The sequence below is a fragment of the Odontesthes bonariensis genome, chromosome 8 (assembly GCF_027942865.1).
Source record: "Odontesthes bonariensis isolate fOdoBon6 chromosome 8, fOdoBon6.hap1, whole genome shotgun sequence".
Classification (NCBI taxonomy): domain Eukaryota; kingdom Metazoa; phylum Chordata; class Actinopteri; order Atheriniformes; family Atherinopsidae; genus Odontesthes; species Odontesthes bonariensis.
In genome coordinates, this window is record NC_134513.1 from 14,532,622 (window position 1) to 14,560,603 (window position 27,982).

At 44.1% G+C, this 27,982-nt stretch overlaps 1 protein-coding gene and 1 long non-coding RNA gene across 13 annotated transcripts; one reads left to right on the forward strand and one right to left on the reverse strand.

Annotated features, from left to right (window-relative positions):
* Window positions 1-275: 275 nt before the first annotated feature.
* Window positions 276-12,678, reverse strand: LOC142385379 (uncharacterized). 3 transcript variants are annotated; one of them, XR_012770171.1, is made up of 4 exons: window positions 12,443-12,678; window positions 2,853-2,968; window positions 1,832-1,968; window positions 276-821 (listed from the first exon to the last, which is right to left on the reverse strand). It is a non-coding gene; the product is annotated as an uncharacterized LOC142385379 (long non-coding RNA). The 3 variants fall into 3 exon arrangements; XR_012770169.1 differs by having other exon boundaries at window positions 276-1,968; XR_012770170.1 differs by having other exon boundaries at window positions 276-1,968; window positions 12,326-12,678.
* On the forward strand, window positions 11,618-27,567 carry gata3 (GATA binding protein 3). 10 transcript variants are annotated; one of them, XM_075471864.1, is made up of 7 exons: window positions 11,620-11,726; window positions 16,958-17,046; window positions 17,192-17,564; window positions 18,425-18,949; window positions 21,123-21,268; window positions 23,553-23,678; window positions 25,905-27,567. In XM_075471864.1, exons 3-7 carry the CDS (start codon window positions 17,330-17,332, stop codon window positions 26,193-26,195), a joined length of 1,323 nt encoding a protein of 440 aa, XP_075327979.1. In that variant the 5' UTR covers window positions 11,620-11,726; window positions 16,958-17,046; window positions 17,192-17,329; the 3' UTR covers window positions 26,196-27,567. The 10 variants fall into 10 exon arrangements, with proteins under 10 accessions (XP_075327980.1, XP_075327979.1, XP_075327987.1 ...); XM_075471870.1 differs by lacking the exon at window positions 11,620-11,726 and adding an exon at window positions 21,336-21,382 and having other exon boundaries at window positions 16,012-17,046; window positions 18,425-18,892; window positions 21,123-21,179; XM_075471866.1 differs by lacking the exon at window positions 11,620-11,726 and adding an exon at window positions 21,336-21,382 and having other exon boundaries at window positions 16,029-17,046; window positions 21,123-21,179.
* The last annotated feature ends 415 nt before the right edge of the window (window positions 27,568-27,982 follow it).

Genomic DNA, 27,982 nt, shown 5'->3' on the forward strand with positions numbered 1-27,982 from the left:
CCAGCTCCACGCCGGCTTTGTTTTAAACGCGAGCAGAAACTAATCTGAAAGAAAGATGTCAGCCTGACAAGCATGCCAATGGAAAAAATACCACTGAATAAAAAATGTAACACATTTACGACACACAATTATGACTTATCCGTCACGTTCTGGTCCATAGATGTAATGATAATGATAGGCAATTTATGCCTAAAGCAACCGCATGCATTATACTTTTAAACATATGCACTTTTGATAGACATGTGACCAATAAACAGCCTTAGAACAAAACAATGCATCTGTTGTTGTGGCTGAGTGCGACGGCATCAATGATTTTGTCATTGTCCTGGGCCATTGTTCTCTCAGAGTTTATAGCCAACAGAGCCGGGTTACTGGTTCGAGAGTCCCCCGCTGCTGTTTCTTGAGTAGTTTTTCAAAAGACAAGAAAAGCCACGCTCGCAGCTTGCTGTTGTCACGGGAAGTGTCAGTGATATGCATATCAGCGCGTACGAGTCTATTAACGCGTCTGTGTATGGCTTTGTAAGTGACAGAAACGTTGAGGCCCTGTTGTGTACACAATTGCTTTCGTTTCCAAGCTGTGATAGAGTCTCCAGGCACGGGCCTTTATGGAGTAAAAAGTGATCAGTTTCAGCGGCGATTCACTGACTTCACCAAAGCTTTGGCTACCAGGAAGTAAAAGTAATTTTACAAATTGTATTCACAAATTTTGAAAAGAAAAGTAAATAACAGGAAGTTGTGAGTGCTGAAGCAATTCCAGGTGTAGGTACAGGTACCCCTTACCCTCCTCCCTGGCACTTCCCATGAAGGTGACTGAGGTGTTCCTGCAGCAGGAGAGAGATTCTTGCTGTCATTGGGAGTAGGTGACTATTTGTCCTAAAAGTTCTTTGATTTGGCCCTGATTATAACCTGAAACTGTGTGTTTGGCCATTATTTGGGCAACTACGTGTCGTTTGATAATCCAAATGTTTTTGTATGTGTTTCAGCGCGAAGGTGAGCAAGCTCACATCAGCAAAATGAGACATCATTTCCCCCCAAATCCTCTTCAAATGCTGAATAAATTGGTGCATAAAGATGCATGCACCCTGGACTTCTTCATGTAAAGTGGAAAATGACACCCAGTATGACATTTTCTAACTATGTACTCTAGTTTTGTGCAGGAAGATGTTTGACTCATGACCCTATTGTAGCCATCGCAGAGACTGAATCTGTCCATTATTTGTACTGCTTGCACAGTAGTTTTTGAGAATTATTCGAATTTTCCTGCAATTTCATGAAATGCACTGGCCCACTTGACAGCTATCATGTGTATTAACAGCAGTGTTTGACGCACCTTGTCCTCAGACAGATTTTTGACAATCCAGTAAATGTGTTATGATTTCTTGCATAACAAATTTTAACAACCTCTGGGCAGTAGAAAACCTTTTGCGCCCTTTGGTGCCCTCTGTGTCCGAAACCACAGCTCTGAATAACAACCCACCCTGAACTTTTACCCTGGCAATTTTTGCAAGTCCTTTAAGACCATAAAAGTACACACAGAGAGCTTGAATTGTGTTTAAATGATTGTCCAAACAGGCCTGAAGTGGCATGCTGTTTTCACACAATGCTGTGATTTGAAAGCCCATTTCCATGGAGGCTATTTAGGAGGGGCATATGTGGTGGAGGCATAAAGTCATTAAAAAAACTACAATGACATGAAAATGACAACAGGCTAATTTAATAAAAAACACTCCAGCTTTTCAAAAAGCCAAAGTGAATCACCAGCAGTTCTTTTAAAAGTTTAAATCTCGAACTCATAGTTTAATTCTGCTCATTTTTTAAACAATATCCCGACCTTTCATCAGATGTGTTGACTGGGTTGGAATGTCTTCAGCCTGCGAGCAACTGTTCTATCTCCACCGCCTGTGGATCTTCTCACTCCTTTATCAATTCTTCTTCTTTTTTTTTTTTTAAAGATCAGCTTTTCAAAAGCTGTTGGGATGTGATGTGAAAGGAGGGCAGTTAGAATATTCTGAAAGGTTTAAAAAATTGGAAGAAAAAAAAGACAGGCCTAGAGCATCATCTGCAATTACATTACTCATTGTCAAATATGTTTGCATATTCAGTGTATCAAAAAAAAAAAAAAGACCTGCTGGATGTGGCTTAATTTAAGCAGCCTCATAGGCGACATGCAAACTTTACAACAATGTGCTGGAGAGAGATACCTTATTAGCCTTATTATCATTATTCCTCCTGATCAGGCTCCTCAACCAGATTGTTGTCCTTCACCTAACATACCTCTTTATCATGTATACACAGACCAAATACACTCTGCAGATGCCTGTGGCTCTCTGCTTGGTAAGAAAGTTGGTTGCTTGAGAAATAAAATTGAGACCAGTGATGCCAGGGCTGACTGAGAGAGTGGGCTACATTCTGACAGATGTGGTGTCGTGTCAACCGAAAGGCAAAGATGTCTGGAATTAATGAGGCCAGGTGACGGAGGAACAGAGCAGAGCTGGAGCCAGCGCTCTCGCCTGCAGTTTGCTGCACCTGTGGTGCTTATTTAAACTGCCTTGATCTCACTGATCACTTGGCTAAAGGCTACTTAATTAAAACTAACAAGCAGTGCATTAACACCCCCGACGGTGCGCTGACACCGTCAACCTGGTCGTGTGTAAGCAGCACCCCGGGGGAGACGGGTGCAGCATTCCACATGCAGGTGAAGCAGACTGTTGATTTAAAATGCCAAACAGAAAGATGGCAGCAGTTTTTTTTAGCAGCCCGATTTAAAGCAAAGGCAATTCTGACTGTTGTCAGGGTGAGGGAGATGTGTGTGTATGCATGTGTGCCTTCAGAATAAAAGGCAACATACGCACCTAGGAAGGCCAGCCTCAAGCTTTATAGACGGGCGCTTTGATCAGAAAGGCTGGCTCACCTTCATCTTCTTGTGGACGTCGTGACTGGGTGCTGATGATGCTCTGCTGTGGATCCTCTGTGGAGACACAAAGAACAGAAGGAAAATGTATTAAGCCTAGGTGTGTCACCTGTACCATGTCTAACCCCGTAACATCCAAGTTTCTGCCGTTTTTATTTTTTTTTCCTGCACAAAGAGCTTTGATACAACGTGTTGATGCACTCCGATTGTTGTCACCCAAAACATTTCCTTTCTTTTACTTTTGAAATGACTGCTCATTTGGGAATTAAAAACCACCATTTTCAGTCCTCAACTCCCTTATTAAGAGAAAGAAGGACTCCGAGGTGAGATTGTAAATGTTGAAAAGGGACGTTGACAAAAACTGTTCTTCTTTATAGAGAGAGGGAGGTGAACAAACATCCACCAACATTATTGAACTTGTTACCAACAGTTGAAACAAATCTCAAACTGCTGAAATTACATGTTTATATGAGTGTGGATAGTTAGTTGACAGCTTTAGTTATTGGTTACGGTTGACTCTTACCATCGTTATTTCACTTCTACTTTTACTTATTATTACTACGTTTTTATCATGTTGTATATGTTTGCCTGTTTGTTTAGGTTTCGTCCATATTTCTGTATTATGTCAATCTGAAGCCCATCGAGTTCACGTCCAAGGAAATTCACTTCCTGTGAGTTTACAGATAATTGGCTTTGATGATCACATTTAGAGCGCTTGTAAATGGATTCCTAACTGTTCTCGGAATTAAAAAAAAAAAGAAAACAAATAATGGATGAACGAAGAAAGTATGATCTGCAAATTAGTTCAAAAGTAGCTTGCGTTAACGCAGAAATCATAACATTCCAATATGAAATGATATATATTTCACTTGTAATACTTTTAAAGCTTTCATGGAGCTTTGATTTGTAAGGATGCTTTCACATAAGTAAGGGGGGGAGGTTTCTGAATATTGCATGCACTTTTATCTGTATTTCACTGCATTTTCTAAAGATATATTGTATATTTAACAGGTTTAGTTACTATGAAAACATTCTAATCATAAACAGCACAGAACACGATGAGTTTATAAATATTTTTTTTTCATAGATGACAATAAAATGAGTTCTCTCTCAACAACTATGACGGGAAATGTATATCTTACACATAGTAGCAATGAACCAACGCTCACCGAAGAAAATTGAGGACAACTTTTTGGTCTTGGGAGTAAATTTAGCTCAGTTACTGCGTCTCCAAAGTATATACAGAACTTGCAACCGGCTCTTTTGAGTGAGCGATATTCCTTCTTCTATTTCAGTACCTAAACAATTTGAATACTACCTCTGAAGTAACAAGTAACGGCCCAGAGCGCCGTTTCCTGATGAGTAAAGGATGAAAGCTGTACTTCTGAGGTAGTAACGTGTATTCTGTTTCCTTCTGAGGACTGGGGCCCCTCCGCTGTGTTTGTGAATGACTTTGTGACGACCTCTGTTGCAAATGTTTCGCCCCCCCGCCCCTCCCTCCCTCATTCGCAGAAAATGGAAATGGCTTAGCACTATCACCGTTGCCTTGGCAACCATCTGAGTCCCCCATCTCGCGGTGGAGAAATGAGTTCTGAACAGGCTCGAGAGAGGCAGGGATTAAACATGATCCTGCGGACGGACTGTCAATCAAAACCACAACTCTCCAACCTCCTCCCGTTCACTGAAGAAAAAAAGAAGAGAAAATCTGAAAACTAAAAGGTGCATTTCTGTTTGGGAGCATCCGTTTGAAAGTAAAATAATTTGAACTGATAATGGTGCTTTTTTGCAAGCTATTAAAGCTTTCGAACTCTTCTCATTTAAAAACAAATTCGTTATCCAGCAGCAGATTTAGTGGTGGTCGTTATATTCTAGTGCCAAGAGGCGATGGATTAATTTAATTAGCCCAGTGAAGATTAATGACAATGCATAGGCCTCTTGTAGATAAGGCTATACGCTGTTAAAAAGGATGTGCCGTTTTCAAACACGACTGAGTGTCTAATATGGGAAACTTTGGAGTGTAGTTGAAGGTAGTCCCTGCTAGAATTAGTGCACCCCACTTTAGGTTTTACACATTTCAGTTTGGACTCAGCTCCTCAGATTAAATCCGCATTCAGATATTCACTGTACATTTTTACTCGTGTTTATTTGGATCCTGAAACAAACAAAATAAATAAATAAAGTTTTCATCTTTTACTTTATTTATTTGTTCTTTGGGCAGATCTCCACCAACTGTTTTCCTGGAAATATCAATGAGGAAAAGAATGCTGTAGGTGTACGTCATAACGTACGATATTATGCCCTGTGCAGTAGCACATATGGAGCATTCTGTGGTGTAAACATGTGATTCATGCACCTGATAGCGTTGCAGAGTTGCATCTCCATAAGAACTGCTAAAGTAACGCTGTGTCTAATGAGATGCATTTTATCCTCTTTTTACAATCTTAATATTGTCATAAAGTAGAGAAATATTTCCTTGCCTTTTTTTTTTTTGGTTTGCCTGCATACCACTGACAACACCTTCCATCTTGGGCCTATAAGATTTGTCCTCTGTGGATGTGAATCAGCTGATTCACATGCAGCATGGACAATAAATGGATGAAATATGTCTCAGCTTTTTCCAAACCCCTCAGACTGTTTCTGTTCTCTACCTTGTGCAAAAGTGCCGTGAACGTAACTAACGTCAGTCACAGTTCCTGCTTGTTTAAAAAAAAAAAAAAGTATTTAATTGTTTTCTTTTGTTTTTTTTTAAACATTTACACATTTTATTAAGCCAAAATGGAACTTTTTTTTGCTCCTTTTCTTAAAAAACAAATCAAGAGGCCAAATGATATAATCTTCTTTTGAAATATCAAGTTTTTCAGGCTTTAGGACTTTTTTGCACGATCTATAAATTACATTCAGGGGTGTTTGTTGAACATTTTGTCCAAACTCTTGAAATCAGAAACCACTAGCAGCATAAAAAACAAATCAACCACATCCTCACATCAGTTAATATTCATTCAAAACTTACACTTTAATTGCTCCTAGAATCTCTTTTCCTGAGGCTTTTATTTACTTGCACTTAATGGGCCCTACTTATGTTTCAAATAGCCCCAAAGTTCATCAAATGGTGCTGCAAAGTCTCTACATGTATCAGTTTCCGCCTGCTGATGACTGACAGGGTGAACTATTAGTCAAGGAACAACAGACCATCATTAAGGGTCACCCATCTCCAGGTAGTTTTCGTTTCCCTAATTTGCCTGATATGACCTCTCAGCGCCGATGATGACGGCTGCATTCGCAAGTGTAAAATAAAGAGAGAATTTCTCTGGAAATCCCTGCCTGCTCGCGGAGGAGTCGCTAATCACGTTACAGTAACGCATTACTGGTGCCAGGCTGGCAGGGAGCGCTCAGAGAGCCAGAGAGGGCGGGGAGACCGGGACCCCATGCAATTCGATATTTACCTCTTTGACAGTCATTTAAAGGGGGGATATGGAGAACCCGATAGCCGGGGACTTACACCCCTCCAAAGGCTTTCGGGACACTTTAGCCCGGCTGGGCTCGGCTTCGCAGCGCCAGTGAGTCGCCAGGCAGGGTGTAAACGTTAAATGTTAGCTATTTGTTCCGTGGATTGCGAGGGAAGCCAGTCTTTCATTCATCCCCCCCTCCCTCCCTCCCTCCTCCCTATCCTCCCCTGCTTTCTTTCCACAACCCCACAAACAGTCATTGACTAAAGCGGCTTATGGGAGCCCCCTAATAACGAATTAAAAGCAACAGAGAAGTTTAGAGAGTGAGAAGAGGCAGAGAGAGGGAAAATATTTTGTAATTGCTGAAACTGCGCTGACAAAGAGCTGTCCTGGCGCAGTGGAATAGGAGGCGATCTGCTATCGTTGCGGTTCCTTATCAGTGGATAAATATTTGTATATCATAGGCACAGCCGTGGGAGGGGGGCCTCTGCGAAACCCTGTTGTGATTGTTGCAGCGCAGATGATCTACATGGAGATGGCTAACTGCATGCGTCCTCTGCAGCGGAGCAGTGCAGCTGCGATGTGGGGGGTCGAGGGGGCTCCCTGCGAAGCCTTTTTCAATTATGAGGTTAAAAGAGTGTGTGTTTTTAATAAACGACTGTTCATTAAAGAGGGAGTACATTCCCCTGTAGATAACAGGCAGGTTGCATTGTGCTGATCTCTCCTGGGAGGACTCCTGAATGGATGTTTGTCCCCCAACTCCCCAGCCTTGCATCTCATTAAAGCTCATCTCCACATCTCTATCTTGGATATCTGGGCATCGCAGCCTTCCATCAGCCAGTATATGGGCCATTTCTGCACTGACAATAGATTAAGATTTTTCTTTCACGGGCTGAATAAAATCGGGGCTATTTTGGAGACTCCCTTTAAGCAACAACCAGTGTGATCTGGCTGTTGTTGTTTTTTTTTAAACTCCTTTCATATGAAACCCTCACTGGAGTCCCAGTGGCCAACCAGTCCAGGATTATTCTGCTCAGCCAGGAAAGAGGAGGAAGAGGTGGAGGCGGGGAGGTGCACGGAGGCTTGCCTGGCAGCCGCCTGTAAGTGTCCATCCTCGGTTTGTTTGACATGGCATGCGTCCCTGGGTATAAAACCGATAAACATCTGGTGGCGCTGCCAGTACATTGGGATATGAGGAATTGGGGTGAAAGAGGCTGCAAAATCATAATGAGAAGAAACATGGACAGAGGAGGAGACAGAGAGATGCTGATCAGCTAATTACAGCTGCAAATAAAATGCAAATTTATCCTGGCACGGCGTGCACGCCCGAGTTTAAACATAGCGCCATCCAAAAAACTCAAAGCTGCTCTGGCACCGCTCCAATGATCATTTCCAAACAAAGGCTGATTATCCAATAACAATAAATCTCTATATTATAACTATTATTATTATTATTATTATTATTATTACAGCCATATACCTGGCTTCTGCACGCTACATCCCTGTGGGTTTTAGACCAGACTACACCTCCCACATCCACTTGGAAAGAATGAAGAAAAAAAAAAGAAAAGGGGGGGTGGGGGGGAGATGGCACGCGTCCCACCGCGCGCGATGATGCTACACTCCCACAGTCCAACAATTACAGCTCCCCACGCTGTGGCCGCTATTTACAACAAGTCCCCACCATCTTATGTAGTGATTAATGACACATCGCCACCCAAAGATTAATCACGGAAAATTAAAGAGCGTTTGGACGTGCTCGTGGAGAAACCGCAGATCAGGTGGGACGGGAGGAAAAAGGAAAAAAAAAAAGAAAAAAAAAAGCTCCATCGAATCTTTTTAGATGCAAATATTTTTTTTTTTGTTATCTCCACTTTGCCGCGCTGTTTTGCAGTGTTTATGATTAATTATCTCCTCTTGGTGAAAAATAAATCATGCGAAATTAGGATCTCGCTGACTCCACCGGCGCGAGCGGAGATGGCAGGTCGATGTTGTTAATTTCAGGTTGAAATTGACACACTAATTATAGTGCAGAGTGCTGCTTGGAACACTAGCAGGCAAGATTATACCTCTGTGCTTCTATTTTTTCTCCTTCTTCTTTTTTTTTATTTTATCAGATCCCCCTTATATTTTACCAATTAAAAATCGTAAAGGCATTTCATTGCCCCGGGATAAAAAAAAAAGAAAAAGCAGCCTCTCTCTCTCTCTCTCTCTCTCTCTCTCTCTCTCTCTCTCTCTCTTTCTCTCTCTCTCTCCTAACATGGCCATCACTTTCCCCCATCAGATTCATTGTGATGTATTAGATGCAATAAATTATCCCATGTAACAAAACATGGCGAGCTGAAAGGCTGATAATCTGCAGAGGGGAGATAAGGATTCATTATTCCAAATCATTATGAATCCAGCGTTGGCTGTGACTTCTTTCTTAATCAGCTTCTGTGATCCTGGATACGTGAAGGGAGCAGATAAGAGCAGAGTCGTTTATAATTCTCCCCACCTCGGCCTAATATTTTAAAATAAAATCGCAGGGAGAAGCCGCCGTAAAAGGAAAAAAAAAACAGGAAAAAAAAACAACAAAAACACACACACACACATACGTGCACACACACGCGTGCGCACGCACGTTTGGCTTAACGTTCGGAGGGTGCACAGGACGAGGATAATAAAACACATTGAGGGAATAAATAAGTAAATACATAATACGTGGCCCATACATTTTTTTTTTTGGTGGTGTTTTGTCTCAAATTAAGGTCATCTTATTCGGTGTTTACAGCGAAGAATCGTGTAGGCGGGGAGGGGGAAAAAGGGGGTGGTGTGGGGTGTTGGGTGGGTACATAGGCTACTGCAGCATTTATTTCACATTTGGAGTGGGGAAGTGGCTAATAAAATTTAGGTTTCACCGGGAGGCTATAAAAGCGGGAGAGCCTAAATGATTTACTATAAAGGCCACGATGCATGGGGCGGGTTACAGATTTTTTTTTTAAAAAAAAACGTCTGCTGCACTGGATATTTTGCAGCTGAATCTGCAAAAAAATTAACTCGATTTTTTTTCTTCTTTTTCTAAAGGTGATATATATATATATATATATATATATATATATATATACATATACATATATATGGCTGCCAGTTCGATTCTAAATATCATCTGGCTGGAACTGATGGGAGGAAAGGCCGCTCGCCGCATGCGCACAGGCTCCGGTTATTATGGCCCGATGCGTATCGGGGGGGGGGGGGGGGGGGGGGGTTTCGCTGAGCTGCTCACGTCGAATTCTACGTTAATCACGCGATTTCACAGCGATGGGCGCATGCAAGAGCAGAGGAGAAGAGGAGAGGGTGGGTGGGGTGGGATGGTGAAGTGCAGCGTGACTTTGGACTTGGGCGTCATGATTATAGCCCGGATCCTGGAGAACAACGCAGCCACTTTGGCCCTGAACGTGACAACTGCGTGGCTCAGTGACGCAAAGTAAAGGCCCCCCCCAGAAGAAAAAAAACCGGCATCCCGGGCGTTTCCAACTCACAGTTAATTAAGGACTGACTCCTACTTTCAAAGATGGTTCCCAAAAATGAAAAAAATCATCCCTCCTTCGTTTTCTGTATCCAGACCGAACAAGTCAAAATTGATTCTCGCCCCCCCCCCCCATGATTAATCTTTTTCTTACACCTTTAATAAGCTTTAAGCATAAATGCCGCTTTAATCGATGCCCCGCCCCCCCCCTCCCCCATTATATCAAATCCATCAGTGCGCGCATTCATCACAGCTTCACCTTTACATTCAAAACGAAGAGCTAATAACCCCCCCCTCAAAATAAGCACTTTATTTACATCAACAGCAGATTAATAAATCATTAAGATCTGGATGTGTTATTTTGTCATTCTATTTACTGAAATACTAATTCCCTAAATGAAAAGCTCCACCCGCTCACACGTGGAAAATATTGAATAATTCATATTTATTTCCTATTCAAACAAACAAAAAAACAAACAAAAAAGAGAGAGAGAGAGAGAGAGACGCATTTGGCTGTGGTCGCATTCGCAAGTTCATACAACGCGGTTTGCGCCAATCATCTTCAATTTATTACCTTAATTGAATCCCTTCCCCAAAGATAAATTTGGGTGTGATCAGTTTACATTCTCCTTCAAAGAGTCAAGGCGCCACACGAGAGATGCCGAGCCTGCAGCATCCTCCCTCTTCTTCTCCCTCCTCTCCACTCCTCAGTGCATTTCACAGAGAGAAGGATCGGATTTGCTTGGTGCTCCTTTCAATCAACCATGGTGTCAATAAGCGGGCTAGCAGGCCCCTCTATATATGCTACGGGTTAGCGGTGGGATGTATGTGGAGCTTTGCAGGTTTCACAGCAAACCCCCTCTCACCCCCCACCACCAGACCACAATGGGCATAGCTGAGATCACATTATCACACGGGTTAAAGATTTCAGATTTGTTTGTTTACATGTGTGTTTTGTTTTCCCCTTCCCTTTCCTTTCTTTCTTTTTTCTTTTTTTTAAAGGCAGCTCTAATTTGCTGTGGAGTCTGGCGCACGTCTTTGCTCTTGATTAGACACCAGCTATACGGCTTCATCTGTCCTTTTGTGGCAGAGGAGAGAAAAGGGCTCCTCTTCCAAACACAAAAGGAGGACGCGCAACATTCTCTGTCAGCGTGAGAGCTTTCGCTCTGCGGTGAGCGGCAAGCTGCTGAAGGCGCCACGGATGATGCGCCCGTGCGCCATCCTGAAGGGTGCGCGGCTCAGTCGCAACACAGATCACATAGAATCCCATAGAATGTCCACAATTAAATCATGAAGCCTGCTCATGTTTAAGGCAACTTGTCGATTAAATGAAACAGACAGCATTTACACTGGCTTTCAGTCAGCAGCAGGTTTCCCCTGCAGCGTTACGATCAAGTTTTATCTCTAAAAAGATCAGATATTCACATATTATTTTGGTGTAGGCCCAGTGTTTAAACTGTTACCGAACACAACGACTAACTAAGATTGAAATGATTGCATTACTTCCATGTGTTGACTATAATTCAGGCCCGCTCCCATTGGTTTGTGTTGCCTTGAGTCGCTTTCTGTTCAGACCCGGAAGAGCTGGCAGTACAGTAAGTAAGAGGCCGCCTTTGGTTGGCCCGTATGGTAGCCTGTGAGCGCGCCTGTTTCTCCTCGCGTTGACCGAGGGCGGGCGGGCGCGCGTGTGTATTTTTTTTCTCCCCCCCCCCCCCCCCCCACCACCTTCCAGTCCGCAGCTCTCACTCTCTGCCTTTCTCTCTGCCTGTCTCTAAATGCCACCGGCGCCTCCACCTTTATGTCACTCTTTCTTCACATCTGCAGAAAAAACGCCTCCGCCCGTCCACCGTCCGCTGCACAGGTCAGTAAATGTTCCAGCTTTCGCTCTGTGAAGCCAGGGGCTGCATCCCGGACGCCGGGTCCAGCCGGCTGCCTCCTGCCTCCCTCTCTATCTCTCTCTCTCTGCATTTTGTGGGGCTCACTGATGTTGCTCGAGTGCGAAAGATCGGGGGAAACTTTCGGGTCCGCGCGGCGGCTTCGGCGTAAAAATAAATGGAGTGGAAACGAAAAACACGAGCAGGCTAAATTAGCCCCCCCCCCCTCTCTCTCTCTCTTCGACAGGAGTTCGGCGAAGCCGGACACGTTCGGCTGCGGGCACTTGCTTAATTCTTTTTCTGTCTCCTTTATTTATTTTTTTCTTTAAAAAAAAAAAAGCCCGTTGTGTTGACAGCCGCGGCTACAGCATCCATAACGACCGCCATTGTTGACTGTGTGTGTGTGTGTTTGTTGACCCAAACCTGCTCTTTTGTTGTTGTTTTAAACGCATATTAGCTTTGGTGATATTTAGCGATGCTCGTGTTGCCTCTCGCGCTCTCTTCGGTACGCCTGACGTAAAAAGAAGAAGAAGAAAAAAAAACACTCCAAAAACTAGCCTATTTCGTCAAATATAAAGCCACCTACCTCCAAAAACGACCCCAAAATAGATAAGATGAGGGCGTTTTAACGACCTATTACCCACCGCTCAGGTTGGTGGTAGAAGGCAGAATCCCATACAAGCCGTGAAATTGATCTGATTACCTTGCCGGCGGGTCATTGAAGGAAAAAAAAAAAAAAAAAAAGGAGTTGCTGAGGCTGCAGCTTCTCTCGCCGTTATTAGTTACCTCCATCTTCGTCTTTGGTCGATATGTGTTGATATGGCGGGTGGAGAATGTCGCTGTTAGAATGATTAGGCTGCCAAATTAAGGGGCATCGCGCGCGCACTGTCACGGGACAAGAGCTGCAACTGTTATCAGCGAGCAGGGAGCAGACGGAGACACCGCGCGCCTTCGTATCGATTCCCAGAGGCTATTTAATTTTTTTTCTAATCCAAAATAGCCAGGCTGTAGCATTGCGTCGGATATTATACAATTGTTATTATTATTATTATTATTATTATTATTATTATCATCTTTTTTTTTTTAAATAATTCAAACCTGTGTGGAGAACCACCACCGGCCTCGAGCTCGACAAAATCTTCCATTTGAGATGTATTCGCTCGCTTCTTTTGTGGCCGTTTCGTGCACGTGGACTCATTCAAATTTCAGCCGAAAATGAGTACGTTGGCCCTAAAAGGGGACTGAGATGCTGAACGAGTGTTTGTGCTTGGAGGTGCAGAGGCTCCAGAGGTGAAAAGGCCCCTACGTCAAGTGACAGATTACATCAGTGCGTCTGGCGAGAAGCGATTTAGACACAGATAAGCGTCGCATGTCAGTCAATTGGAAAACTGTTTTTTCTTCTTTTTTTTTCATTTGGGGAAGAATGACGAGAAAATACGAGGCTCTGCTTTCGTAACACTCGAAGAACAATTCTGATCTGTCTCACGGCTTTTTTTTTGTTCTCATTTCACATCATTCTAGGAACCCCAGTTTTGTTTTTCAAGTTTCACGCGGCTCGGCGAGCAGAATTGGACGCCCTCGTTTTGTTCTAAGAACCCGAGTCGGTTCACATGCTGACGGAGTGGCAGCTGCTTTTTCTTGAAAAGACAAGAAAGGTGACAAATGACTGTGTGATGCGCCATATAGATTAGACCTACCTGCGGCGGTAGAGCGGTTTCTAAATGTATAAATGTTGCGTTTTGCACAGTGAGCACCGGGCCACACGAACGATTAACGTGCTCTTGAAAAGTAGAACTGCGGTGCCGTTTGTTCGAAGTTGTCTCTGTTTCATTCTGCTTTTTTGTCTGCGTTCTGAGAGCTTGATATTTGTCGCGGCTTCTCTGTCTGTGCGTTTTGGAATAAGTAAGAGGGCATAAAAAAACCCAACGTGTGACACATTATGAAGCCACGATATCAAAGCGAATGATGAAACGGGCCTCAATGAATACCCAAAACACCCACACCTCGCGTTCATTTTTTCACACAGTTGCATCTCCTGGAAATGTGCTGCTCTGAGAGTAGAAAATGTGCCAAACAAACGATTCTCCTTGTTGCAATTTGCTGCGGTGCCATGTGACTATTATAACCCATGATGTATTATTATTATTATTATTAGGCTATTATTATTAGTAGGATGATTATTATTCTTGTTGTGTGATTTTTATCTGTGTGACCTGATTAATCAGCTGACGGAAGGAAACTTTTATTTATGAGGGAAAACAATGACTGCAGTTCCTGATGAGGCCATACACAGGATGTTGAGGGACAAAGCAAACACACACACACACACACACACGCGCGCACGCGAGACGTTATCTGAAAATATTTGATCCCCACACACACACACACACACACAGACACACACACACACATTGGCAACAGAATAATCCGTTCTCGTCTTAAAATTGTCAGCCGCAGTGTGTGAGGAAACTGTGCCATGTCTTGATTTTAATCACAGCTGGCTGACACAATCACTCGGAAATTATCTCTGCCATCAAAAGAGCGGCTGGACCATGCCCTGTTTCTTTCTTTTTCTTTTCTTTTTTAAATTTTTTATGAATCAACCTTTAAAACGCTACTATTTGTGAGCCTTTAACCTAAAAAAAGGAAAAATAAATAGACGATTGGAGGCTGGGTTTCACACATTTTCTCTCTCTCTCTCTCTCTCTCTCTCTCTCTCTCTCTCTCTCTCTCTCTCTCTCTCTCTCTCTCTCTCACACACACACACACACACACACACACACACACACACACACACACACACTGTAAGAAAAAAAAGCTGAAGCCGCTATTTCTTCCTTCATGACGACGGTTTGGGATTATAAACGATAACTTTAAAAAAAAAAAAAAGAGATACAGCCTCATTTCTTGCTGAATAAGCTCGAGCGTTATTGATACCAAAGCTTGGGAATCGAGTCGTGGGATCCATGTCCCGTTCTTTCTTTGAGCTACGATACATCCAAGTCAAAAAACAAACAAACAAACAAACAAACAGACAAAAAAAAAAAAAACAAGGCTATACATTTGCCACCATGTGTTGCCTTCGAGCACCTATAAAGTGCACATTGCGGATAATGGCTCCCGCGATACTTTTCAAGGGGATAATTACACGGGTCCGCTGACAGCTTGACAATGGCTGCTACAGCAGTTTGCATCCAAGTTCAGTCTCAGGTTTGCCAGTGTAAGAGACGCCCCCCATCTTTCTGTCTCCCTCTCCAGGCAGGGGCTATGTCCTGGAGAAGAGAAATGCACCCGCTTTGCCAAGTCTCTCTGAAATCTGCGCTTCCGCCGCTGCAGCAACAACCGTCGTATCAAAGAGAGGGGGTTAGAATAAAATGAAATTGGGAAGATGCGCGCTAATGGAGTCATCCACCTGAGGGAGAGGCCTTGTTTACAGTCTGCACCTGTGAGTGCATCCTTACAAACGGACGATGGTGTTTATTAGGCCACTGACAGTAGATCCCGTTTTTTCTTTTGTGTGGCTGTGTGTGACGTCCATGACTGTGGTGCCCCAACGTGATACAAAGCTCTCAGGGATAATTCTGATACCTGCGTGGTGCAAGGGCGTGCGCGCTCCCGCCACCAACCCGCTGTGTGAGGGTTCATTTCCTGACTCGTTACACGGCGGTGACGTCACATCCAGTGGCGTCGACGAGGCAGTCCCCCACCACGCGCGCGCACACGCGTACCCGGCTTCACTATTGCTGCCAATCTTAAAAGTTTTAATATGGACAAACCAAACTGGGATTTGGATGCGGAAATGCGCAGAAAGGCGGCTCAGGACGCGCGGCGTCCTGCGCGCGCGATTCCATGACACTCCGTCGCTTATTCGGAGAGAAGGAATTGCACCTTGAATTGCAGGGTCTTATTTATGATGCGAAATAAGAGATAAAACAGAAAGATGGGGTGGGTGGGCTTCGTCACTCCCCCGTGTGTGTTCCAGCGTTACATCTAAAGCTCAGAAATCCTGACAAACACCCGCTGTTGCTCTCTCTGTTGAAGTTGCGGCAGATGCAACGAGTCAGCGAGGTGAGAACTGACAATAGGCCACATTAGGAGGTTCTCTTAAAAAAAAAGAAGGAGAAGAGAGAAATGAATAAGTAAATCTCGCTTGATTTTTACAGCTCAGTCACCCAGGCGTCCTTTCAGGCGCTCTCGCTTCGCGTTGAGGAAATCGGCTCAATTTGGATCTGCCATTATAATAATGTGCCTGTCACCGCGAGAGGACGCACTGTCACAATTTTAAGAGCATAAAATGTCCCGCAACCTGCCATTTGCTCGAAGCAACAGGCTGTACTGCGGCGTCTCTCTCTCTGCCTGCCCTCAAATGTGCTCCTATACACTACAGAAGCACACGTATCGAGTTAGAAGGATTCTTTTATCCTTATTATCACTGCGCGTTTTTGAATGGTTCGAATGGCATGAAGGTTGATGTTTACAATTTTCGTTTCGATGTTTATTAGCAGTCTCATTTATATGAATGTAGATATTTGGACATATAAATTAATTTAAGCTAAAATACCAGCTTTCCACCCTGAGTTCTGATGCACAATCAAGATGACATTTTTTTTTTAATTTTAGCCCCTTTAAAATCAAATATCTAGTATTTCGAGAATGCGCTTTCTTTTTTGTTAAGGTCGTTCAACAAAAAAATAGAAAAAAAAATCTTGCACCACTTTTGCGTCTCTCCTGGCCCAAGTAATACTCAATTAGGGGCAGGCCCCTCCCCTTAACTGATGACACTGACAGACCCTCCTTAAGTTGCGTCGCGCCACAGCTGTCTGCAAGCATTGAGCTGCCTGGCGCCATCCTGAAAGAATGCCTTCACTGTAAAAAAAAAAGAAAGAAAAAAAAGAAAGAAAGAAAGAAAAAAAGAAGAACTGGAGAGAGAGAGGGAGAGAGAGAGAGAGAGAGAGAGAAAGAAAGCAAGAGAGGGGTAGAGCAAGGGTGAGCGAGCACGAGCCACACAGCACGAGAGGGTGAAGAGAGAGCAAGAGAGAGAGAGAGGGGGGAAAGGAGTTAATGGATAGGACTACAACTGCGCACAAACACAGATTTGATCAGTGAGTTGAACTTGCTGGAGCTGGTCAGTGCGCAGTGAAGCAGCCCGCCGCGCACCAGCCCTGCACTACTTGTTGAACCGGGCTCAAACACTCACTTTTTTTTTTCTCAACCTAAGAGGAAGAAGTTGAGGAACTCTGCGTGGGACCGGATTCCATTTTGGACGTTATTTGTGTGACAACGGCTCCGTTGCATGTGTAATGCGGGGTATGTTTCGTGTTTAAATCTCTCTCTTTCCAGATCCGAGGCACAATTCCCCAAAAAAAGCGTGAGCCGCCCGCTTTTATAAGCCGCTGCATGCGAACCCAGTTGAGAAAAATAAGACAATAAAATTCTTCTCTCTTGTCTCCAGGTGATCGGAAGCAAGCGCGGAACCTGTGGATTTAACGCAAACGGATTTGGGACTGATTATTTCTTATCTTTTGACTTGTGCCGCTTTGCTTCGGCGTACATGAACAGTTGCTAAAGAATAAAAATTAAAAGCAAAGCGATGGAAGTAAGTACGGATCAGCCACGATGGATGAGCCATCATCCCGCGGTGTTGAACGAGCAACATCCCGGCTCACATCACCCGGGCCTCGGTCACTCGTACATGGACCCTTCGCAGTATCCCCTCGCTGAAGATGTGGATGTACTCTTTAATATCGATGGACAGGGGAACCACGTCTCCCCATACTATGGAAACTCTGTCCGAGCCGTCCAGAGGTACCCTCCTCCTCCACACAGTAAGTAAACGGCCTCTTTAGGCCTTTTATTTAATAATGTGCACATTATCCTCTTTAGATGCCTGTGCGTAATTGCACACAGCAGCGAAGGCTCCATTACTGCCGCTGCGGTCGGAATTATTTGGACTGTGATCCCGACCAGGTTTCAGTTTTGGCCCGTTTTCTATTAAAAACCAAAGAGGTTTGGCGAAACTACGCCGTCAATATGTAATTTTTTTTTTTAAACCTCTTATGTGTTTTTTGGTTTCTGTCTACCGCTCACTTTACAGCGAGTTCCCGTATAAACCTTACACACACACTCGAGCTGACTCATATGTCAAATAAGTTTTTCAAAAGTCCGTGCGTAATTTTTCTTACTAGAGTGCTCTAATGTTTGCTGTCGGATTTAAACAAATAGATGCGCTGGCACAGAAGTCACAGATGCACCTGGAATATTTGGTTAATGGCCAAAAGTTTGTTTTCACTTCGCTGTGCGTAAGAGTTTCCCATATTGTAACTTCCTGAAGAGTCAATCAGGACGTAGTTTCTTTTAAAGGTTTTGAATTACAAAGTAGATGCACCAAGGCCTGTTCGACAGGAAAGCTGAAGGGTGACATTATGAACGTGCTTGGCCACGATGTAACCCTCGTTTCGCTGCGTGAGGGAATTAAATGATTCCATCATCTTCAAAGAAAGTGTCTTCTGTGACCAACACTGATCAAAACATTGTCATGTTAGTAATAAACAAAAAAAAAAAGAAAAGAAACTTCACCAAATTCATTTGGTAAATTGTGCACAAGTCTGTTTCATTCTGTATTTTTAGGCCTAAATGGCGAAGCGATTCTGAAGCCAGGTTGTGATCTTGTTCTGTTTTCTCTCAGGTAGCCAGGTGTGCCGTCCCTCATTACTGCACAGCTCTCTGCCCTGGCTGGAGGGGAGCAAAGGAATCGCCCCGCACCACAGCAGCTCTCCCTGGAACCTGAGCCCCTTCCCCAAGAACCCCCTGCACCACGGCTCCCCGGCCGGCCTGTCCGTCTACCCCCCCTCCTCCACCTCTCTGTCCACCGGTCACTCCAGTCCGCACCTCTTCACGTTTCCCCCGACCCCTCCGAAAGACGTATCCCCCGACCCGGGCATATCCACCCCGGGCTCCAGCAGCTCCGGGCGGCAGGAGGACAAAGAGTGCATAAAGTACCAGGTGACCCTGGCCGAGAGTATGAAACTTGAATCAGCCCACTGCCGGAGCGTGGCGTCAATCGGAGCAGGGTCAGCCTCTGCCCACCACCCCATCGCCACATACCCACCCTATGAATACGGCCCAGGCCTCTTCCCACCAAGTAGCCTGATAGGTGGGTCATCTTCTAGTTATGGTTCCAAAACAAGACCAAAAACAAGGTCCTGTTCAGGTAGGCGTGCGCTTTATTACATTCCCTTTTGATCTAACACTATTCCCCAGATTTGCAGCCTTGATGATCAGCCATGTTCAATCTCACTGTCTAAAATAATAATGATTAAAAAAAAACTTTTAAAAAAAGGCCCAACAACCAACATTTTCATCCCTCACATGAACAGCTTTGCTTCTGGAGATAAAGGCCAAACAGGTCAAATCGTTTCTTCTAAATCTAAACAGGCGCATTAAAATGCCTTTAAGCCTTCTCGTTCATCCACTGATAATGCTAATACTACTACTAATAATACTATTATTATCATTATTATCTTGAATTAATGCAAATATTTAAAATCTATTTTAAAAAATAATAAATAGTGAATGATTTCTTATTCGTTCAACGCATTTTACAGCTGGAAACGAATCTGGAAAGGGGAATTTTTCTTTTTGCAACCATTTGAAATCATCATTATTCGAACAGGTTTCGAGTTAAAGTTTAGATGAATTTAGGTCATTTTACCCCCCCCCCCCCCCCCCCATTCCCATCTTCTTCTACACCAACAGAGAGGGGCATAGAGACAGAGGGGAAGCCAGCGCTCTGGGCTGTGTCGCCCCGTTTATATGTTTAAGATAATCCCATTACTGTCAGACCAGTGCACGCCACAGTTGCATTGTTTACCCAGCGCTCGAGCACCGGATGCTGCTCGTTCATTCACGGGGAATAAAGCGGGTGAACCGCCGCCGTGACAGAGTGCATGAAACGCCGAGGGAGGGGAGATATTTGTACATTCTAAAAGGAGGGAGGAGGAGGAGGTGGGGGGAGGAGGGGGGGTAATGATTTTAAAGGTTATTGCAGCTGAAAGGCAGAAATGAGATTAATATCTGCGCCTTTGACGGGAGGATAGAAAACAGTGGATTAGTCGATGCATATCACCGGGATTATTCTGTATCAGAATGCAAATAAAGATTTTCTTTTTTTCTTCCCCCCCTTTAATTCGTGGATCATGATGAGATAATGTGCATTTAAAGATATTTCGCAATTTGAAGAGTATTCCCCCGTCCCACCAATAACCACGAGGCGTCGAGCCGTGCAGCACCCAGTGTGCGCTGCAGAGGCCTGTTTCTTCTGAACTCGCTTTGCACGGGATCCGCCGCAGTTCCTGTTTGATTTCAGCAAACTCTTCTCATGCCAAAAGAGAAGGAGACGCACACACACGCACACACAGAGAGAGAAAGGGACGTACGCGTTTTCCCAGGTGTTTGTTACGCATCTAAACGAAGCGGCGTATTTATCTGTTTGTGAAGAAGTCGAGAAATGTGTGTGTGTGTGTGTTTTTGCAGCATGAATTTTTTTTTTAAAGTGAAAAAGGGGAAGTGTGGCTGACTGTAAAAGCTAAAAGGCTCTCGGCGTTGCTAAAAAAAAAAAAAAAAAAAAAAAAAAAAAAAAATCTCTGCGCGAATCTGCTTTCAAATAATCCGAGTGAGACTGAAGCTCCCTTGTTTCGGTTTCAGGCCCCCCGTGCGTGTCATCGTCGAAGTTGTCGGTGCGCCTCTCACCTGTCGGTGTCACTAGAGAAGTGCCAGTCAAAAGCCGAACGCCCTCCCCTCAGTCGCTTCAAAACAAAGAACACACCCTGTTTTTTTTTTTGTTTGTTTTTTTAAAGACAAGACACTGTATTCACAGACGAGCTGTTATCACACCATCATCACCATGATAATCACTTGTTGTTGTTTTGCCGTCATAAATTAGCAGATGAGAGAGAAGATATCCTGCTTGAAATAATTAGATTTTTTTTTTAATTGGCAGAAAGTGTGTGGAAAAAACTGTGTTCATGGACACTAGTTTGAGGATTTTTTTTCCTTTTCTTTATGGATTTTTGTGGACCTTGACTCAACAGCTTTGTGTTCTGTGTGCAAATGCCACAACCTGACTGCTAATATCAGTATTATTATTACTAATCACTGTTTGTATTTGCTGTAATCTGAGTGCTGCAGGTTCTGCCATAAAAGAAAAACACGCTGACCTTTTTTCCTTCCAGCGTTATTTGCACGCATCAAGAGATTGCTATCATGATTATTTCATTTATTTTTATTTTTTAAGGACCAACTGACCTGGACTCTTGTCTCCGTGTTTTGTGTGTACGTGTATGTGTGCGCGCGCGTGTGTGTGTCGTCGCTGTTGGTTCTTGCAGAAGGTAGAGAGTGTGTGAACTGCGGGGCCACGTCGACTCCGCTGTGGAGGCGGGACGGTACGGGTCACTATCTGTGTAACGCCTGCGGACTCTATCACAAGATGAACGGGCAGAATCGCCCTCTCATCAAGCCCAAGCGGCGGCTGGTACGTCTCCTCCACATTTCTCCGTTGATGACATTTCCGTCTCTCTCTCTGTTTTTCCCCTATCCAGGAAGAAGTAGGCCTATTAGCTGCAGGAAATTGACTCGACAAGTGCAGGTCTCTGTTTTTCAGATACTACCATAGCAAAAAAAGCAAAAAAAAAAAAAAAAAAAAAAAGCAAAAAACAAAACAAAAAAAAACTGCACCGTTTATATTTATTATTTTCTTTTAAAGATGCAATGACGATGCTATTCTTTTATTTGCTAAAATTGTCATTGATTCACAGAGCATTCTGTATGAAATGCCTCCATTTTAAGGGTTTCCACGGCAGTTTTGCTTAAGCGTGGCTGCAGTTGTGAGCTCTATATTATGATCTTTATTTTTGGATTAGAAAAACAAACAAACAGAATAAAAAAACTGCATTTTTAGGTCATTTTTTGCAACTTTAAAGACATTTGGAGCTATATTTCAGGGAAAGCCCCATCTAATCAAAAGCTGCATTTCTAGCTTTAGAGGAGTTCCCCTGTCTTTGGGGGATAGGGAGGGGGGGTTAAAAAAAAAAAAAAAAAATCTTTCGAGGCAAATATGGCCGTCCAGCACTAGTTCTAGTTCTGCTCTGGACTTCTTGCCGCTAATGTAAAACCCGACATCTCAGGAAAGGGCTGCCGGATATCTGAGCAGCGCAGATAAGTCGCTGTTAACAACACAGTCAGCTCCCCCAGTCAAAACATAAAGGCTGCGGTGGAGCCCGCGCCAGGCCAGCACAGAGTCACGACTTGAGATTGTTTAAGTGGTAGAATCTCAGCTCAAACACACACACGGGGATGGTCAGGTATGGGTAGCTGCCACTTCTGAACTTAGACTATCTTTTTTTTTTTCATTCTATGGAGTCCCAAAAGATCAGGAAGAGCTGCAGAAAATCTTGCGAGTAACTAAACAGCAGAAGCATTTAGGGGCCAAGATACAATCCGGACTGATAACATGTCTTGTTGCAACACCGCACTTACCACGTATTACTTCTATTCTTAAATATAGGGCAAATGTGTATTTAAAAAAGCCCTTTAACAAAAAATAATAATAAAAAAAAAAGATTTAATGGTGCATCAATTTGAAGGAATCGACACGGTGAAAAAGGTGATAATTCATGCATCATGTGGACCCAGTAAGGCTCCATTCGGATTGGATATTCACAGCACACAGCAGCAGGAGGTTATTAGGCCACCGCATGTGTATAATTGGAAATCCCTCCATGAGATAATGTAGTCCTTTACGTTTTGGCGTGTCCTCTGCGGTCACCTGTCTATTGATTGTTTTTAGAGATTAGAACATCAATGTCAAGCGACTGCAGCAAAGTGAGCTGTGAGGCAGCTGAAATCCACTGGGAAACACGAGTGTGTGAGGATGAAGTTAGCAGCCTCAAACGCCTCCCGTCTTCACGTGTAGCCTATTTCAAGTGGCGTGGAGCCACTGCGGTTCATTTCTCTGCAACGTCTACTCATATTCTATATCTACAATGCCCAATCTGGAAAAAAAACTTTACTCAGATAAGATATGGTTTTTAGGTTTAATTGATGCCAAAATCCACACTGGCTCCCTTTCTTTTCGCTGCAATCGTTTTGACGTCAGGAGGTCGACATTTAAAACAAGGCTTCGTGACACAAGCACGCACTTTAAGAGGAAATTCAATCAGATTTAATAGCTCTCCCATTTCAAGGCACTGCTTTTGTGTCTTCTGTAAATATTTATTCTCTCGGAGGTATGCGCTCTATGACGCTATTTTTAACCTCGAGTGAAAGCAGCTCTTGTTTTTTGGTATTTCTGTCCTTATTTTCAAACTATTTTCAGCCTGCGCTGAATGCAGAACTTAATTCCAGTGGGTGGGGATGGAGAATGTATATGCAGTCAAAACAAAGCCTTCAGTTTTTTTTGTTGCTGTTTTCTGTAAATTGCTGTATCTAAATTTCATGTGTAATAAAAGACAATGCATTGGCATTTTCTTTATTGCATTTACATGTACAGTGGGGTGCCATGTAAGATGCTTATGTGGCTCATGTGTACAGGGCTGCCAGTTTTACACAGGCTACTTAAAAAAAAAAAAAAAAAAAAAAAAAAAAAGATCTTAAATTCTATATATTTGGTGTGAAACGCATTTAAGGTGTGCCACAGGGCCTTCACACTGCAGAAATGGCAGCCCTGGACGTCTGCAGCCTCATGATGAATCTTCATGTTGATTGGGTCATTACGCGGTCATGTGACTCTGTTTTTCCCCTCTCCGTTTTGCCTGCAGTCCGCAGCCAGGCGGGCAGGGACGTCATGCGCAAACTGTCAAACGACAACGACGACGCTGTGGCGGAGAAACGCCAACGGGGACCCGGTGTGCAACGCCTGCGGCCTCTACTTTAAACTGCACAATGTAAGTAACAAACCTTCACCAGGATCTCTTTGCAAAGCCCATTGAGGCTCGTCTTGAATATTCATTTGTGCAGCTCCATCTCCTCCCTCATCACGTCCTGCTGGGCACCTCTCCCTCTTCCCCTGGATATTTTATCTGACTTGTCCCTGCAGAGAATTTCCGGGGCACGGCGATAACAAATGCTGCAGAATTAATATGATTTATTGGCAGTAAGTGCGAATCTAAAATGTGTAAGACCTAAGTGAACTAAGCCCACAGCCGCCTTGCTTTTGAATATTAAAGGAGGAGGCTTAATTAAAATTCGATTAATTTCCAGGCCGTTTTTTTTTTTTTTTTTCCTCGGCATTTCTAGCCTTTTGGTTCCGCACGCACCAGGGACTTGGAGTCCCCCCTCTGACCACCAATCCGTCTGATTCGTTTTGGGTTGGTTAGTGCCTCACCACATCATTTCACATCCTCAATCTGAAAACCCCAGGGACTCGTTTATCTCGCCTTCTCTCTCCACTCCCGTGCACAAAGCTGTCACTTTTAATCAAACGGCCATTGTGGCTCAAGCTAATAATAATAATGAACAGGCTAACTGCTCTCGGGCCACATGTAGGTAATTTTTCCCTCCCCTCTTCCAGACAACAGATGGAAGGAGAAGAGTATCCTGCTCTGCTGGCCTGCTTATCACGCAAGCGCGCTCTGTTAAATCATTTTCCCATGTTACTTTTGGCAGATAGTTAGCCGCTGCAGAACCAGATTCAGACCAAGGTTAAATGGAGAGAAGAATAATATTTCCCAGTTACATATTAACTTTTGAACTGACCCCGACCTCGGTGTAATTGTCAAATTAGTTTATTTTTGGTATCCTCCCAGACTTCTTTCGGAGCTTGCCCCCTCTGAAACTATTTGGACATTCTTCTTGTGGTGTTCAGCAGAGTTCCTGCTGGCCTGCGTGGGCTACTGCTGTCCCCCAAACACCCCGATGGTAGCACTTTGCTGTCCCAGAAGCTTTGGGGCTTAAATAAGAAACTTATTAAACACAGAGAATTTGCCTCAAAACATGACCTTGTTTTAAACCCAAAACACAAGACGGGCTTCTTTGAGTAATCTGGGGTTTTCTGAGCGAGTAACAGTGTGCTAAACTTTGACACCTTTGTGAGCGGGATGAGGTTTCAGATGGTTTAGCTGCTGATGCTTGGCGGAGGATGTGAGAGTCTGTTCTGTGCATACTGCGGTGGTCACTGATTCAAACCTTTTGCTTTGGCTTTTGTTTGATGTTCTGGGGGCGAGGACTGAGCGCGGGCCAAAGGCTCAAAGCTCGCTCTGCGAGACATCCCAGCATCAAAGAGCACGGACCTGACTGGCTTTAGGTGGGCGTAGCGTGCCCCAGAGCTGGGGAAAGTTACCCAGTATGAAGTAACAGCTTACAGAATGAAACCACACCACTCTGTCCTCCGCTGATCATTGAGGCCACTCTATTTAAAGAGTCAGTGAAAAAATGCCAAAGTCTCAGACAGTTTCAGAGAGCGATAGGAAGAAATCCCAGTTCCCATTTATCCGGGAAGACGACAAGAAAGATCAGGAACCACCTCCCCTCATCATCCTGCCCCACAGCCTGAATTCCATCATCCTGCTCTCATTCCCGGCTAAACGTATGCTGGAATATGGCAGCTGGGGCCATTTTGGCCAAAAGATGGCCACACGGTTGTGGAGGAGGATGGATAGAGGGACTTGGCTGGCCACGTGTCTCTGTGGTCGACAGGCTGCGCTTTAGCTGCCAGGCCATTCTCTATGTCCGCTTCCCTTACCTCCGTCCCGCTTCATCTTTTCTTTTTTCTTTCTGGCATGACTACAGCTTCATATACAGTCCATCTTAAAGAAATACAAAGTCAAATACACACACACACACACACACACACACACACACACACAAAGGAAATATATAAACAATCTTCTGAGACGGTCAGATTTGCCTCTTTTCCATTGCACGCCTGTCCAAATGCCAAACTTAAAGGTCCATTTAAGCCGGATTTTTTCATATTTGTTTTGAAACACAGTTGCACTCCTCGCATGGGGCTCCTCTCTTATTGTGCTGCTTAAAGAAAATGAGCCCATAAATGTTTTTAATACCGCAAAAGAACCCCGTAAAACCAAACGACACTTCTCTATTGTGGAGTCCAAGTGATCCCAAAGATAAAATACTAATCTGCCATCTTTTCTGTCTCCTTTCGAGAGCAGATCAACCGACCTCTGACCATGAAGAAGGAAGGCATCCAGACCAGGAACAGGAAGATGTCCAGCAAGTCCAAGAAGAGCAAAAAGTCCCAAGACAACATGGACGACTTCTCCAAGAGCCTGATGGACAAGAGCAGCTCGTTCAGCCCGGCCGCCCTGTCCCGCCACATGACCTCCTTCCCTCCCTTTTCGCACTCCGGCCACATGCTGACCACCCCCACACCCATGCACCCCTCTTCAAGCCTCCCCTTTGCCCCCCACCACCCTTCCAGTATGGTCACAGCCATGGGTTAAAGCTCCCTCCCTCCCTCGTGGCACATCGCTCCTGAACCCTCGGCCTCGCCACCGCCGCACCCTTCGGTACCTCTGCTGACCTGCTTCCACATCCACAAAGACAAACAGACTGCTCCTCGGTTCGATCTAAGCTACCCCCCTCTCACCGGGGCGCAACAGTGACAGACTCCTTCCCCCCCTCGGTTGTCTCATCTTTTTTTTTCAAATTTTCTTTTTATAAAATCCAAGTGTACCTCTGCGACGTGAATGCTTTGCAGACTCGACTCGACTGTGGCGCACTGACCTCCAGGGGGAAAAAAAAAAATCATATTTTTCCTCCAACCCGGGAGACAAAGAACATTTCTCCCCGTGCTGCCACCTCCGCTGCCACCACACCGAGGCTCGTCCTCCCAGCTGATCCACATCATAAGGAGCTCCATTTGTGTACAAAAAGCCATTTTTCCACTCACAATGCCACCAAAACAGACATTACAAGAACTTTTATGGCACCCTCTCCCTTAAACTCACCCCTCTTCACCTTTCACCTGTGTAACAGGACCCCCCCTCCCCCAACACACACACTCCCCCCCTCCTCCTCCTCCTTCTTCTTCTTCTTCTCCATCTTCTGCTGAAGATGCGGGGAGACTGAATATATTTGTACAAATTGTATGAAATACAATACATTTAATGAAGACTTTTTAATTAAGTGAGACAAAAAAAAAAGAGGAAACATGCCCCTGGGCAGCTAACGACGAGAAGGGTACGAGTCGCAGCAGGTGGAGAGACTCGCCGCCGGAGACGAGACGAGAAGACGCCTCCAAGTCCCGGAGGAAAGAAAAGAATGGAAGAAGAGGAGGCGAGAAGACAAGAGGGAAAGACTTTTGAGAAAGGACAGGCCTCAGATTTTGCCTGCGTGAATTTCGTTGCATTAAGTTTGCAGAGAGTCGGCCGCCGGCGTCTCTCTTCCTTTTTTTTTTTTTTTCCTCTTTTTTTTTTAAGAAAAATTTTTTTTTGGATGTGCTATAGGTCTCGGGCAATTGGTTTGTGTTGAAGCGCCCACGTACACACACACACACACACACACACACACACACACACACACACACACACACTCAAAGACACATTTGATCACCTGAAAGACTTTCTTCCTGCCCACAGATTATATGCATTGTGAAAAAAAAAGTTCCTGTATTTGTTATTTGTATGTATAAATCAGAGTACCAAAAATACGAAAGAAACAAAGATGTAGAATTATTTCTTTATGTTATGCAGACTGAATGGTTGTAAAAATTTAATAATAATCACTAGTGTAAAATATGACTGCTCTTTTGTTTCGTAATTTTTTTTCCCTCTTTGAAAATAATAAACTAGTTTAATCTCTGTTGACATGTTAGCACTGTGGTCGAGAGCCGTCTTTTCTGTCTCTTTCTGAGCTGTGTGATCTCCCGACACTTTGCACAAGCACCCCCACCCACTCATATACCCACAGCAACCACAAGCAGTGTTGCTGCACCATATATATATATATATATATATATATATATATATTTTTTTTTTTTCTTGCTCTTTGTACCCACTGTTCGCACGAACAGCTCTTATGGTCAGTTGAGCGGAAACAGGAAGAGAAGAAAATAACAGCAGCATTGGAGGAACAAAATCGAGTGGCAGGCTGGGCCAAACGGGCACCGTGGCTTCAAAGCGGCTTTTTAATCTCATCATATTTAGACTTAAACACATAGAAACCAACTTAAAAAATCTTTCTTTTCTTTGACACACGATCACTCCCTGAGCTGCAGAGAGATCCTTTT

Coding starts and splice junctions, on each gene's coding strand:
- gata3 (XM_075471873.1), top strand. CDS start 17,330: ATGGAAGTAAGTACGGATCAGCCACGATGGATGAGCCATCATCCCGCG. Junction 18,950..21,122: donor AAAAACAAGGTCCTGTTCAG/GTAGGCGTGCGC, acceptor TGGTTCTTGCAG/AAGGTAGAGAGTGTGTGAAC. Junction 23,683..25,904: donor CTTTAAACTGCACAATGTAA/GTAACAAACCTT, acceptor TTTCGAGAGCAG/ATCAACCGACCTCTGACCAT.